General features: G+C 46.7%; 1 protein-coding gene across 4 annotated transcripts in view; it reads left to right on the forward strand.

Moving 5' to 3' along the window:
• The window catches only part of zgc:123010 (uncharacterized protein LOC641500 homolog), a 146,242-nt gene that overhangs the window by 102,540 nt on the left and 31,184 nt on the right, over positions 1-12,518 (forward strand). For all 4 annotated transcript variants that reach the window (XM_048550998.2, XM_048550995.2, XM_048550997.2 and 1 more), the window contains exons 10-12: positions 71-175; positions 5,593-5,683; positions 6,860-6,950. In XM_048550998.2, the coding sequence (XP_048406955.1) occupies positions 71-175; positions 5,593-5,683; positions 6,860-6,950 (287 nt within the window). The remainder of the gene's footprint in view (positions 1-70; positions 176-5,592; positions 5,684-6,859; positions 6,951-12,518) is intronic.

A 12,518-nucleotide genomic window follows, 5' to 3' on the forward strand; every position in this document is an offset into this window, starting at 1 on the left:
TGTTTGAAATAAACTTGTGATGATTTAACAGCAGCGTTGAAAAGCTAACATTGACCACTTGTCTTTACAGAGGTACTCTGAGGCAGAATCTGCTTTTGAACTGGTCCTGCAGCTGGATAAAGATTGTGATGATGCTGTTAATGAGTTGTTCAAAGTTCGTATGTTTAGACTGATGGTAAAGGAGATATTTTTACTCAAATCTTTGCTAATTTTAGAAAACAAAAAGTGTTAAGTAATGTTCTCTTGTTCATGCAGTGCCTTTATCCTATCAGGAAGTTGCAAAGATTTCAAAGTCTATACATTGTCTGTGTGGGTGCGTTGATACCCTTCACAAGGGCAGTTAGGGATAGGCAATAAATGCTGATCGACTTCATGAATATAAAAAAAATTACTTTCACAAGTGTTGTCCTCAATTACTTCCTAATTGCAAGGATTGTCATTAAAATTTAGTGTTGTGATTTATTGTCATGTGGAGCTTAAGAACTGTGCAATGATTATCAGAGGACTTTAGGCATTACTATTCCATTCACCCTTGTTCTGTGGCTCTCTAAGCTTCAGCTCCTTTTCAGATTCCCTTTGGAAATTCACTACTGAGGCTGTCTCTACCACTAACTCAAGTAGTGCGCTCCGGAACCCATTAAAAGTGCTTTCTCTCATATCACCCCTACTCCTTTTACCAATAGTGTCTAGTTCTTCACCATGGGGAGCAGGTTTCTCCATCTACTGTGTCCAGACCTCTCAGGAGTTCAAAAGCCTTGATTGAAGCCTCGTTCTAGATTGTCTTGCAGAAGACCACAAGATGGAGCAGCTGAAGGAGGCCATTCAGCCTGTTAAATCTGCTCTGCCTTTCAATGAGATCATGGTTGATCTAACAATCCTCAATTCCACTTTCCTGCATTACCCCATAACCCTGAAATCCCTTACTGATTATAAATCTCTCCATCTCACCCTTGAATAGACTTAAAGACCCAACCTCAACAGCCCTCCACTGTAAAGAATACCACAGATTCTTGGCTATTTCAGAGGGCAGTTAAGAGTCGCCCACATTGTGGGTCTGGAGTCACATTGTTGGCCAGACCAGGTAAGGATGAAATTCCTTCTCACCTTTTTCTTAAATGTGCAATTCCTTATTCTGAGATTGTGCCCTCCGGTCCTAGGCGTAGTCAAATCCCCCAAAAATCTTATGTTTTGATAAGGTCTCCCCTCCATCTCGTAAATTCCAATGTGTACAGGCCCAGTCTACTCAATCTCTCCTCATTAGAGAATCCCTTCAATCCCAGCTTCAACCCAGTGTACTTTGTCAGTCCAATGACCACAGTGACAATCTGTTTTTGCTTAGATAAGGAACCGAAACAGTTTGCAATATTGTTGGTGTGGTCTTTAGCAGTGCCTTGTATGGTTTCATCAAGACTTCCCTGTTTCCCACTGAATTGTCTTTGAAATAAAGGCAAGAATTCCATTTGCTTTCCCTTTTACCACTGAACTTGGACACTAGCTTTGTGTGGTTTATGTGGGAATTTTGCTTCAAATGCCCCTGTGCAGTACGTTTATGTGGGAATACTATGTCAAATGCCCCTGTGCAGTACCTTTGTGTGGTTTATGTGGGAATTCTGCTTCAAATGCCCCTGTGCAGTACCTTTGTGTGGTTTATGTGGGAATTCTGCTTCAAATACCTCTATGCAGTACCTTTGTGTGGTTTATGTGGGAATTCTCTTCAAATACCTCTATGCAGTACCTTTTTGTGATGCAAAATATTCCCCAGCTTCTCCAATCCAATTGCAGAACTGTCCCTGGATTTGTTCCTGTAAACCTTTACCCCCCTTAAAATCTTCATTTCTTTTTAAAGCATCAGCATTCCCCGTTTAATTTTGTTACCTCACCAGTTCAAAGCTTTTGTCACTGGGTGGTTCCCTAAAATGCTTTCCTCCGGTCTGTGTAACTTCATACCTGTAGGAAAAAAACATTAATTAACTGACTGTGAGCACACACAATTCACTGACATGGTTGTAGTGTGGGAGACACTGTGGTTTATCTGTACACAGTGAACTCCCAGAGGCTACAGCAATACTTAATAAACAATTAGTTTTACTGATGATGGGATAAAAGGCAGGACAATGGACAGTGCCCCCCCCCTCACCCATTCCTCTTTAGGATAATGGCATGGGATCTTTTGACCCATCAGAAAGGGCATCTGGGTTCTTGATTTAACACTCACTCAGCGATAGTAAGAACTGCTGGTGCTAGGGTCAGAGATAACACAGTGTGGAGCTGGAGGAACAGCAGGCCAGGCAGCATCAGAGGAGCAGGAAAGCTGACGCTTCGGGTCTGGAGAAGGGTCTGCTGCCTGGCCTGCTGTGTTCCTCCAGCTCCACGCTGCGTTATCTCTCGGTTTAACACGTCGTCTGACGTAGGGCACTCTGATAGTGGCTGGCCTTGGTACTGGACTGGAGAGCTTGTCTGACTAAATGCTCAGGTGTCTGGAGTAGGATTTGAATCCAAGCAACGAGAGCACTGTCAACCACTCAGAATATTTATAAACTGCAGCTGCATTATTTTATTGTAACAGGCACAAATTCAAAGCCATGTAAGACTCATTGTTTAGGCTTTGTTTAGTCAGGCTGGTACCCCACTCTTCAATCTTGACTTGAGTACCTGATTATTTTCTGTCTTATTTATTCACGGTAGACTGGGGCATATAGCTCTCTGTAATTATATTGGCCTGTTTTTATTTTGCTGATGAGGATTACCCAAGGTACACGACAGACTCTAAATAGTATTCTCAACCTGTCTGAAATCTTCCTTCAGAGAGGGAACTTTCCTTGTAGCTTTGGGGAGTTGGAGTGAACAGACTGGCTCGCCATCAAACAGTCATTTAGGAGGTGGGTATTTGAGTGTAACAGAGCATATACTTTATACAACATCCAGTCACACACACACACACACACACACGTATCAAAACATTTCCACTGAATCTGCTTCACTCACAGAGGGGTGAGGATGTAGAAACTGCTACCACAAGTTGAGGTGAACAGCCCAGATGCAACACATTGGGGTGGCACGGTGGCTCAGTGGTTAGCACTGCAGCCTCACTGCGCCAGGGACCCAGGTTCAATTCCAGCCTCGGGCGACTGTCTGTGGGGAGTTTGCTCATTCTCCCCGTGTCTGCGTGGGTTTCCTCTGGGTGCTCCGGTTTCCTCCCACAGTCCAAACATGTTCATCCTAGGTGGGTTGGCCATACCAAGTTGCCTGTAGTGTTCAGGGATGTGTAGATTAGGTGGCCGATATGTCTGGGTGGGATGCTCCGATGGTAGATGTGGATGTGTTGGGCTGAAGGGCTTGTTTCCACACGGTAGGGATCCTCGATAAACACGGGAGGATATCACCAAGATTATGAGGGCCGTGGACAGAGTGAATAGAAAGCAGCTGTTCCTTCATTTGAAGAATCCTCGTACTGTTTACGTTAAAGGCAGGTGGTTTTGTGGGGATTTATTGACAATTTTTCACCCCCAGAGGATAGTGGGAGTTTGGAATGCACTGCTTGGGTGCAGAGTAGAGGTGGGAAACCCCAACCTTTAATGTGTACTTGGATGAACAATTGAAATTTCACATCATTCAGAGCTATGTGCCAAGTGCTGGAATGTGGGATTAGTACAGATTAGGTCGGTGCAGTCTTGATGGGCCGAAAGGCCTTTTCTGGAACTCTGTTTCTCCATGTTTGTGTAAGATGAAGGGGAGTGAGAAGAGATTCACGTGGAGCATAAACGCTAACAAAACCAGTTGTGACAAATTGGCTGTTACAGTCACATAAATACCTTACTATGTAAGACGGATGCTTGTTTAAGCTCGGTGACTAGAATTCTTGAGTAGTTTATTGTCTACTACCCGTGTGAATTGATCAAAATAATTGCATCAAGGACTTGGAAAAGCTCTTGATGGAGATTGTAGTCCTGAGGTCAAACAGTAAAACTGATGGTACTTGTGTGGAGTTCTGTCTCGTTTGGTTCTTTGTAACTGCTAGTTACTGAGTGATAGTTCTGTTCTCTCATGGGATTGTATAATTTTTACTAATTCTTGTTTCTGTTTTTATTCAGTTTCTCTTTTTGTGCAATAATGAATAATTAGATATGACCCAGTATAGGAACAACTCCTTAATTGGTGCCAGTTCAGTAGAAGACTCCTCCACAAAGACTATCTGTGTTTTCAAAGGCACATTAACAAAAATATTAGTGACTCTTGAGTGTGCATTTATCTTTTTCTTTGAGGGTATCAGGGTCGAATGAAATCTGGAGTAGGTGTATGTTCTAATGTTTATGGTTATTATTAAAATTGTAGAGGTCATTTTTGAACATTTGGATGTTAGCTCATTTCTGTCCTTCCCTTCTCTCTCTCGCTCTCTCTCGCTCTCTCTCGCGCTCTCTCTCGCTCTCTCGCGCTCTCTCGCGCTCTCTCTCGCTCTCTCTCGCTCTCTCTGTCTCTCGCTCTCTGTCTCTCGCTCTCTCTCTCTCTGTCTCTCGCTCTCTCTCTCTCTGTCTCTCGCTCTCTCTCTCTCTGTCTCTCGCTCTCTCTCTCTGTCTCTCGCTCTCTCTCTCTGTCTCTCGCTCTCTCTCTCGCGCTCTCTCTCTCTCTCTCTCTCTCTCTCTCTCTCCTTGGTCCTACATTCTGCCTCAGAGCAAGCATTCAGAGAGCACCCATGCTGTACCAGGTTTCTGATTCCCTGTGTTGACCAACTACTGGCCTCTCTGAGCAACATTGGCAACTCAGTGTGCTGAAGTTAGAGCAGTTTTGTGCTGTGGGGCCCATTAGGATGCCGATGTGAGACCTCTCTCGTTAAGACAATGTAGGATATTTTCACCCAGTCAAGCGAGGGGCCAGTATATTACATTTACAGGCCAGAAATGGGCCATTCACCCCAAAAAGTGCATGCTGGTTTTTAAGATCCATACCTTCCCAGCCTTCCCAATCTCAGCCTTTCAGCAGAACATTCTCTCCCTTCTCCCCATGTGTTTATCCAACTTTCCCTTAAGTGTATCGATGCTATCACCATGTGGTAGTGAGTTCCACATTCTGACTGCTTTCTGCATAAAGGGGTTTACTTCTACATTGCTTAGCAGTAATTATCCCTCATCCATGACCATGGTCTCACTTGCATGTGGAAATATCTTCTCCACGTCTGTTGTATTCCATCCTGTGTTGGCTTGATTGGTTAACTAAATATGTTTGCCACGTGATAAGTAGTCCATTTTAAATTTGAAAACAGAAACATGCGGGGAAATGATGACCAAACTGTGTAAGATGTTGAAACAAGCACTAAAATTGCTGGAAAAATTCAGCAGGTCTGGCAGCAACTATGGAGAGGGAGAGAGAGAGAGAGAGAGAGATAGGGTTAACGTTTCAAGTCGGGTATGATGCTTCATCTAATGACTTGAAATATTAATTCTGTTTCTCTTTCCACAGATGCTGCCAGGCCTGTTAAGTTTCTCCAGCACTTTCTGCCTTTGTTTCAGATTTCCACTACCTGCAGTATTTTGCTTTTGGTTGTCTGTATAAGGTGTTGTCTCGGTTTTACAGCAGCTCTTTTAATATTTGTTTCAGAGCATGGGTTTCACTCAGCAACAAAGCTTAATGGCACTCCAGCAACATCGAACTGTTGAAGCTGCACTAGACTCTCATTTAGTGTTGAATTGTGAGTATTCTTGACTTCTGTAGCTGGTTCCTAGTCGCTTAGTTGGTGTTTGGTGGATGGGCTGAAAGGGTTCTGAAATAGAATGTTCTCCGTTGTTCTTCCACCTTTTCTCTCCTTCACTCCTCATGCAACACATTTTTGAGGGTGGGAGGGCCTTGGTGCAGTGGTATCTAGCCTGCGCCGAAGGCCCAGGGCAAATGCTCTGAAGAGGGGGGTTCATATACCACCATGTCAGCTCATGGAATTTATATTCAATCAATAAATCTGGAATGGAAGGCTAATCTCTGTAATGGTATCATACAAAACCCATCTCGTTCACTAACCGTTTTATTCATTCACGGGATGAGGGCAATCACTGGCCAGCCAGCATTTATCGCCCATCCCTAATTGCCCAGAAGGCTGTTAAGAGTCAACCACATTGCTGTGGGTCTGGAGTCACATGTAGGCCAGACCAGGTAAGAATGGCAGTTTCCTTCCCTCAAGGGCGTTGGTGAACCAAATGGGTTTTCCCCGACAATCAGCAATGGATTCATGGCCGTCATTAGATTCATAATTCCAGATATTTGGTTGAATCCATGTTCCACCATCTGCCATGGTGAGATTCCAACCTGGGTCCCTAGAATGTTATCTGGGTTTCTGGATTAACAGTCTAGCAATAATACCATCAGGCCATCGCTTTCCCTAATAATATCATTTAGGGAAGGGTGGCATGGGAGCTCAAGGTTAGCAATACTGCAACACAGTACCAGGGACCAGCTTTGGGCGACTGTCTGTGTGTAGTTTGCACATTCTCCCTGTGTCTGCATGGGTTTCCTCGGGTTCTGTGGTTTCCTCTCACACCCCAAAAATGTGCAGGTCAGGGTAGATTGGCCATGCTAAATTGCCCCATAGTGTCTAGGGTGGGAAATGCAGGGACAGGGTAGGAGTTGGGCCTGGGTGGGATGCTCTTAGGATGGTGGGTGTGGACTTGATGGGCCCCATGGCCTAATTCCGCACTGTAGGAATTCTGTGAAAGATATCTGCCATCCTGACCTGGTTTGTACTACGTGCAACTCCACCTCACAACAATGTGGTTGAATCTAGGGTTGGTTTTGTTGCTGTATTTGTGAATTCCCGAAGTTATGGTGGATGTGAGGTATTACTGCCTAATTTGTCTCCTTCTTCCCATTTTTGCAGTTCAGCGGCCAAATTCTGTGACTTTAGAGATGCCTGAGGAAGAGGACCATTTATATTTGATTGACTTTCCTGTGAATGGGGATCAAACTGAGTAGGTACCATGTGTTTACTCTGGTGTAAATTCTCCCCAATCTGTGTGGGACAGGTCAGAAGGATGGGTACGCAGGACTTTCACAAATACACCCTCACTCCAGGCTCTGTGGGGACATCAGAGTAAATCTCACCCTTAATTGCTGATCCAAGGTCTACACTGACACTTCAAGGCAGTACTGAGGGGGTGCTGCATTACCAGAAAGGTCAAAGTGAGGATTTTTCGCTAATAGAGCTGGAATACTTTCCAGTGTCTGTTGACAGTGAGCATGGGTTCATGGGCTGTTGGTTTCTTGGCTGTTTGTGGGATCTTGCTGTGCATAACCTGTCTGCAGCAATGGTGATTGCAATGACACTGATACCAACTAGATCAAAGGGGTGGGTGAGTTCTGAGGCGGGAAAGGAGGATTATGGAGGGTCGATCAAGTCAGGGAGTGCAGGGTGGAGACATGCTGCCTATGTGGATCACTTGTGCCTGATTGAGGGAGCCCCTAGTCACAAAGGGCCACCTTCTGGTTTTTCTTTAGATCCCAAACCCTGCTCCTCACCAGCAATCACCTCCTCAAGACCCTTGTACCCATCTCCAGATGTTTAACAACAGACTTCTATCAAGGGAGTCACCGTTCACTGGGGCTGTGGGGAGATTGGCATTGTTGTATCAGAGAGGACAGGAGAGGCCCTTCAGCCCATCCAGTATGTACTGCCAGAAATATACTACTCCCTGCGCAAGTCCCACTTTCCCACATTAGGCCCATAGCCTTGATTGCTTTGACACTTCAGCTCTTCATCCATACACTTCTTAAAGGTTTTTCTCCTCAACTACTCTCCCAGGCAATGCATTCAGATCCCTGTCACCCTGTAGGTGAAAATGCATTTCCTCAAATCCCTTCTACACCTCCTGCCTTTCACTTTAAAATTATATCACTTGTTACAGACCTTTCAACTGAAGGGAACAACTAAGGTGCTTGAGTAGATTTGTGGTTCGGGTTGTGGATGCTGAGGTTGGTTGGCTCGCTGAGCTGGTTTGTTAGTTCGCAGACATTTTGTTACCCTGCTAGGTAACATGCTCGGTGCGGCCTCTGAAGCGCCATTGCATTTCCCCACCTGGTATATAAACTCTAGGGCCCATTGGAGTTGGTTCCCTCATTTCTAGTCTTTCTTTGCAGTGGTGTATATATATAGGGTCTAATTCTATATGTTTATTGATGGCCTTCTTGGTGGAGAACGACACCTTTAGAAATTCTCGTGCTTGTCTCTGTTTGGCCTGTCCTGGGATCCTGATGTTGTCCCATCGAACTGGCAGTTCTCATTATCCATGTGAATGGAGATTTTGTGAGTATTGGTCATGTCTTTTTGTTGCTAGTTGGTGTTTGTGTATTCTTGTGGCCAACTGCTAACTCGAACCAAAGACCCCTTACCCACTCTGGACAGAACCAATGTGATATACAAGATTCCAAGCAAAGACTGTGACAAACATTACATTGGACAGGCAGAAAGGAAATGGGTGGCACGATGGCTCAGCGGTTAGCACTGCTGTCCAACAGAGCCAGGAACCCGGGTTCAATTCCACCCTCAGGCAACTCTCTGTATGGACAATCTCCCCGCGCCTGCGTGGGATTCCTCCGGGTGGTCTGGTTTCCTCCCACAGTCCAAAGATGTGCAGGCTAGGTGGATTAGCCATGGGAAATTGCCCAGTGTCCAGGGATATTTAGGTTAGGCGGCTTAGACAGGGGTAGGTGAATGAGTTGGGGTGGGATGCTCTTTGGAGGGGCAGTGTGGACTCGTTGGGCCAAATGGCCTGTTTCCACACTGTAGGGCTTCTAACAATACACAAACACCAACTCACAATGAAGACACATGACCAATACTCTTTCATCGCCGTTCACATGGATAGTGAGAACCACCAGTTCGATTTGGACAACACCGGGATCCTAAGACAGGCCAACCGGAGACAAGCACGGGAATTTCTAAAGACCTGGTTCTTCCACCAAGAAGGCCATCAATAAACATGTAGAATTAGACCCTAAATATATATACCACTGCAAACAAAGATCAGAAATGAAGTAACCAATTCCAATGGACCCCAGAGTTTAAAAACCAGGTGGGAAAACACAATGGCACTTCATCAGAGGCTGCACTGATGATATTATCCAGCAGGGTAATGAAACGTCTGCAAACTAATGAACCAGCTCAGCGAGCCAACCAGTCACAGCAAAGCGAACAGCCGCTGTCTATCCATCCTGTCAATGCCCCTCATAATCTTGTACACCTCTATCAGGTACCCCCCCCATCTTAATCTTCTCTGCTCCAAAGAAAACAGCCTGAGCTTACCCAGCCTCTCCTCTTTGCTGAAATGCTCCGTCCCGGGCACCATCCTGGCCTATCTCCTGTGCACCTCCTCTGGTGTAATCCCATCTTTCCTCTTGCTGAGGTGCTGGGGAGGCAAGGCACTGATGAACAAACCGTGTGAGATAGGGAGCAAGGAACGCAGGTGACATCTTGATCTCTGAATTTGTTTTGCTTCAAAGCCTGTTGAGGGGTTTGGTGCATGTGTATTTAAAGCTGGATGCATTTCCAAGACAGCGAAGGGAAGTTTGGAGAAGGGGGTGTGTTTGATCCCCGCATTCGCTGTAGCAACTCTGTGGCTCCAAGCTGCTTCGCTCACTGGAGGTAAAGCGATGCCCCGAAAGTGAGCTACCGCTTCTCAGAGATTCATGAAGAGGCTTTCCTGTTACACAAGTGAGGGAATTTGAATTTTGAGCAGATGGATTGAATGCGAAGTATCTGGCAGAGCTTTGTGAAGTTAATCTTCAGCGTAAGAAAAAGGTCAAAGTGGAAAACAGCCTTTGGGCTCTTCAAATTTGCAAAGACAGCATGGCCATTGTGTGATAAGGTGTCTATGATTAAAGCTACTGAAAAACCTGACACTGGAATTTTTCTTTCTGAACAGCTTCTTATTCTGTCGAGTTTTTTTTGCCTTAGAGAATTCCTTTCTCCACCTCTGCAGGATTACCTTGAGGAGCTTCATCTCCTACACTCCATTCTGTTTCACTTTAGCTTGAGAGAAACAAAGAGAACTGGTGTAAAAACAAATGCTCTGTAATTCCCTGGCCCCCAACACCTCATTTTCACCATGGACGTCCAGTCCCTATACACCGCATGCAGATGGCCTCAAGGCCCTCCGCTTCTTCCTGTCCCGCAGACCCGACCAATCCCCCTCCACCGACACCCTCATCCGCCTAGCCGAACTCGTCCTCACCCTCAACAACTTCTCTTTCGATTCCTCCCACTTCCTACAGACGAAGGGGGTGGCCATGGGCCCCAGCTATGCCTGCCTCTTTGTAGGTTATGTGGAACAGTCCCTCTTCCGCACCTACACAGGCCCCAAACCCCACCTCTTCCTCCGTTACATTGATGACTGTATCGGCGCCGCCTCTTGCTCCCCAGAGGAGCTCGAACAGTTCATCCACTTCACCAACACCTTCCACCCCAACCTTCAGTTCACCTGGGCCATCTCCAGCACATCCCTCACCTTCCTGGACCTCTCAGTCTCCATCTCAGGCAACCAGCTTGTAACTGATGTCCATTTCAAGCCCACCGACTCCCACAGCTACCTAGAATACACCTCCTCCCACCCACCCTCCTGCAAAAATTGCATCCCCTATTCCCAATTCCTCCGCCTCCGCCACATCCGCTCCCACAATGAGGCATTCCACTCCCGCGCATCCCAGATGTCCACGTTCTTCAAGGACCGCAACTTCCCCCCACAGTGGTCGAGAACGCCCTTGACCGCATTTCCCGCAACACATCCCTCACACCCTGCCCCCGCCACAACTGCCCAAAGAGGATCCCCCTCGTTCTCACACACCACCCCACCAACCTCCGGATACAACGCATCATCCTCTGACACTTCCGCCATCTACAATGCGACCCCACCACCCAAGACATTTTTCCATCCCCACCCCGTCTGCTTTCCGGAGAGATCACTCTCTCCGTGACTCCCTTGTTCGCTCCACACTACCCTCCAACCCCACCACACCCGGCACCTTCCCCTGCAACCGCAGGAAATGCTACACTTGCCCCCACACCTCCTCCCTCACCCCTATCCCAGGCCCCAAGATGACTTTCCACATTAAGCAGAGGTTCACCTGCACATCTGCCAATGTGGTATACTGCATCCACTGTACCCGGTTTGGCTGCCTCTCCATTGGGGAAACCAAGCGGAGGCTTGGGGACCGCTTTGCAGAACACCTCCGCTCAGTTCGCAACAAACAACTGCACCTCCCAGTCGCGAACCATTTTAACTCCCCTCCCATTCTTTAGATGACATGTCCGTCATGGGCCACCTGCAGTGCCACAATGATGCCACCCGAAGGTTGCAGGAACAGCAACTCATATTCCACTTGGGAACCCTGCAGCCCAATGGTATCAATGTGGATTTCACAAATTTCAAAATCTCCCCTCCCCTGACCACATCCCAAAACCAGCCCAGCTCGTCCCCTCCCCCCACTGCATCCCAAAAGCAGCCCAGCTTGTCCCTGCCTCCTTAACCTGTCCTTCCTCTCACCCATCCCTTCCTCCCACCTTGAGCCGCACCTCCATTTCCTACCTCCTAACCTCATCCCACCTCCTTGACCTGTCCGTCTTTTCTGGACTGACCTAATCCCTCCCTACCTCCTCACCTGTACTCTCCTCTCCACCTACCTTCTCCTCTATCCATCTTCAGTCCGCCTCCCCTTCTCTCCCTATTTATTCCAGAACCCTCTCCCCATCCCCCTCTCTGATGAAGCATCTAGGCCCGAAACGTCAGCTTTTGTGCTTCTGAGATGCTGCTTGGCCTGCTGTGTTCATCCAGCTCCACACTTTGTTATCTTAACCTGAAGGGTCACTGGATTTGAAATGCTAACTGTTTTTAATCTCCATAGACACTACCAGACTTACTGACTTTCTCCGGATTTCTGCTTATTTCAGATCTTCGGCATCCAGTGGCATTAATTTTATTTTACTGAGCCCCAGACTAATCATAGAGTCATACACCACAGAAACAGACCCTTCAGTCCCATTTGCCTGCGTTTGGCCTATATCTCTCTAAATCTTTACTGTTCATGTGCCCATTCTCATGCCTTTTAATTGTACCAGCCTGTACCACCTCTTCTGGCAGCCCGTTCCATACACGCACCACTCTGTGTGAAAAATGGCGCCCCTCAGATCCTTTTTAAATCTTTCCTCTCTCACCTTACACCTATGCCATCTAGGTTTGGACTCCCCTCCCCTGGGCATTTCACCCTATCCATCCCCTCATGATATTTAAACCTCTGTAGAGTCACTTCTCAGCTTCTGACGCTCCAGGGGAAAATAGGCCCAGCCTATTCAGCCTCTCCCTGTAGCTCAAACCCTCTAATTCCACAGACTTGCTCCTAAACATTTAACAATTGTTTATATACAGACCAGTAGTTTTTCTGCTTCTGCATACGTGGGCTTTTAAGTGTATTCTAATTAGTCTGTGTTTAAAAGAAGCATACTAGCGCTTGGCCTAAATACTCATGTTTTCCTCACTCTGCCAACAATC

The sequence above is a fragment of the Stegostoma tigrinum genome, chromosome 20 (assembly GCF_030684315.1).
Source record: "Stegostoma tigrinum isolate sSteTig4 chromosome 20, sSteTig4.hap1, whole genome shotgun sequence".
In the NCBI taxonomy this organism is placed as follows: Eukaryota; Metazoa; Chordata; class Chondrichthyes; order Orectolobiformes; family Stegostomatidae; genus Stegostoma; species Stegostoma tigrinum.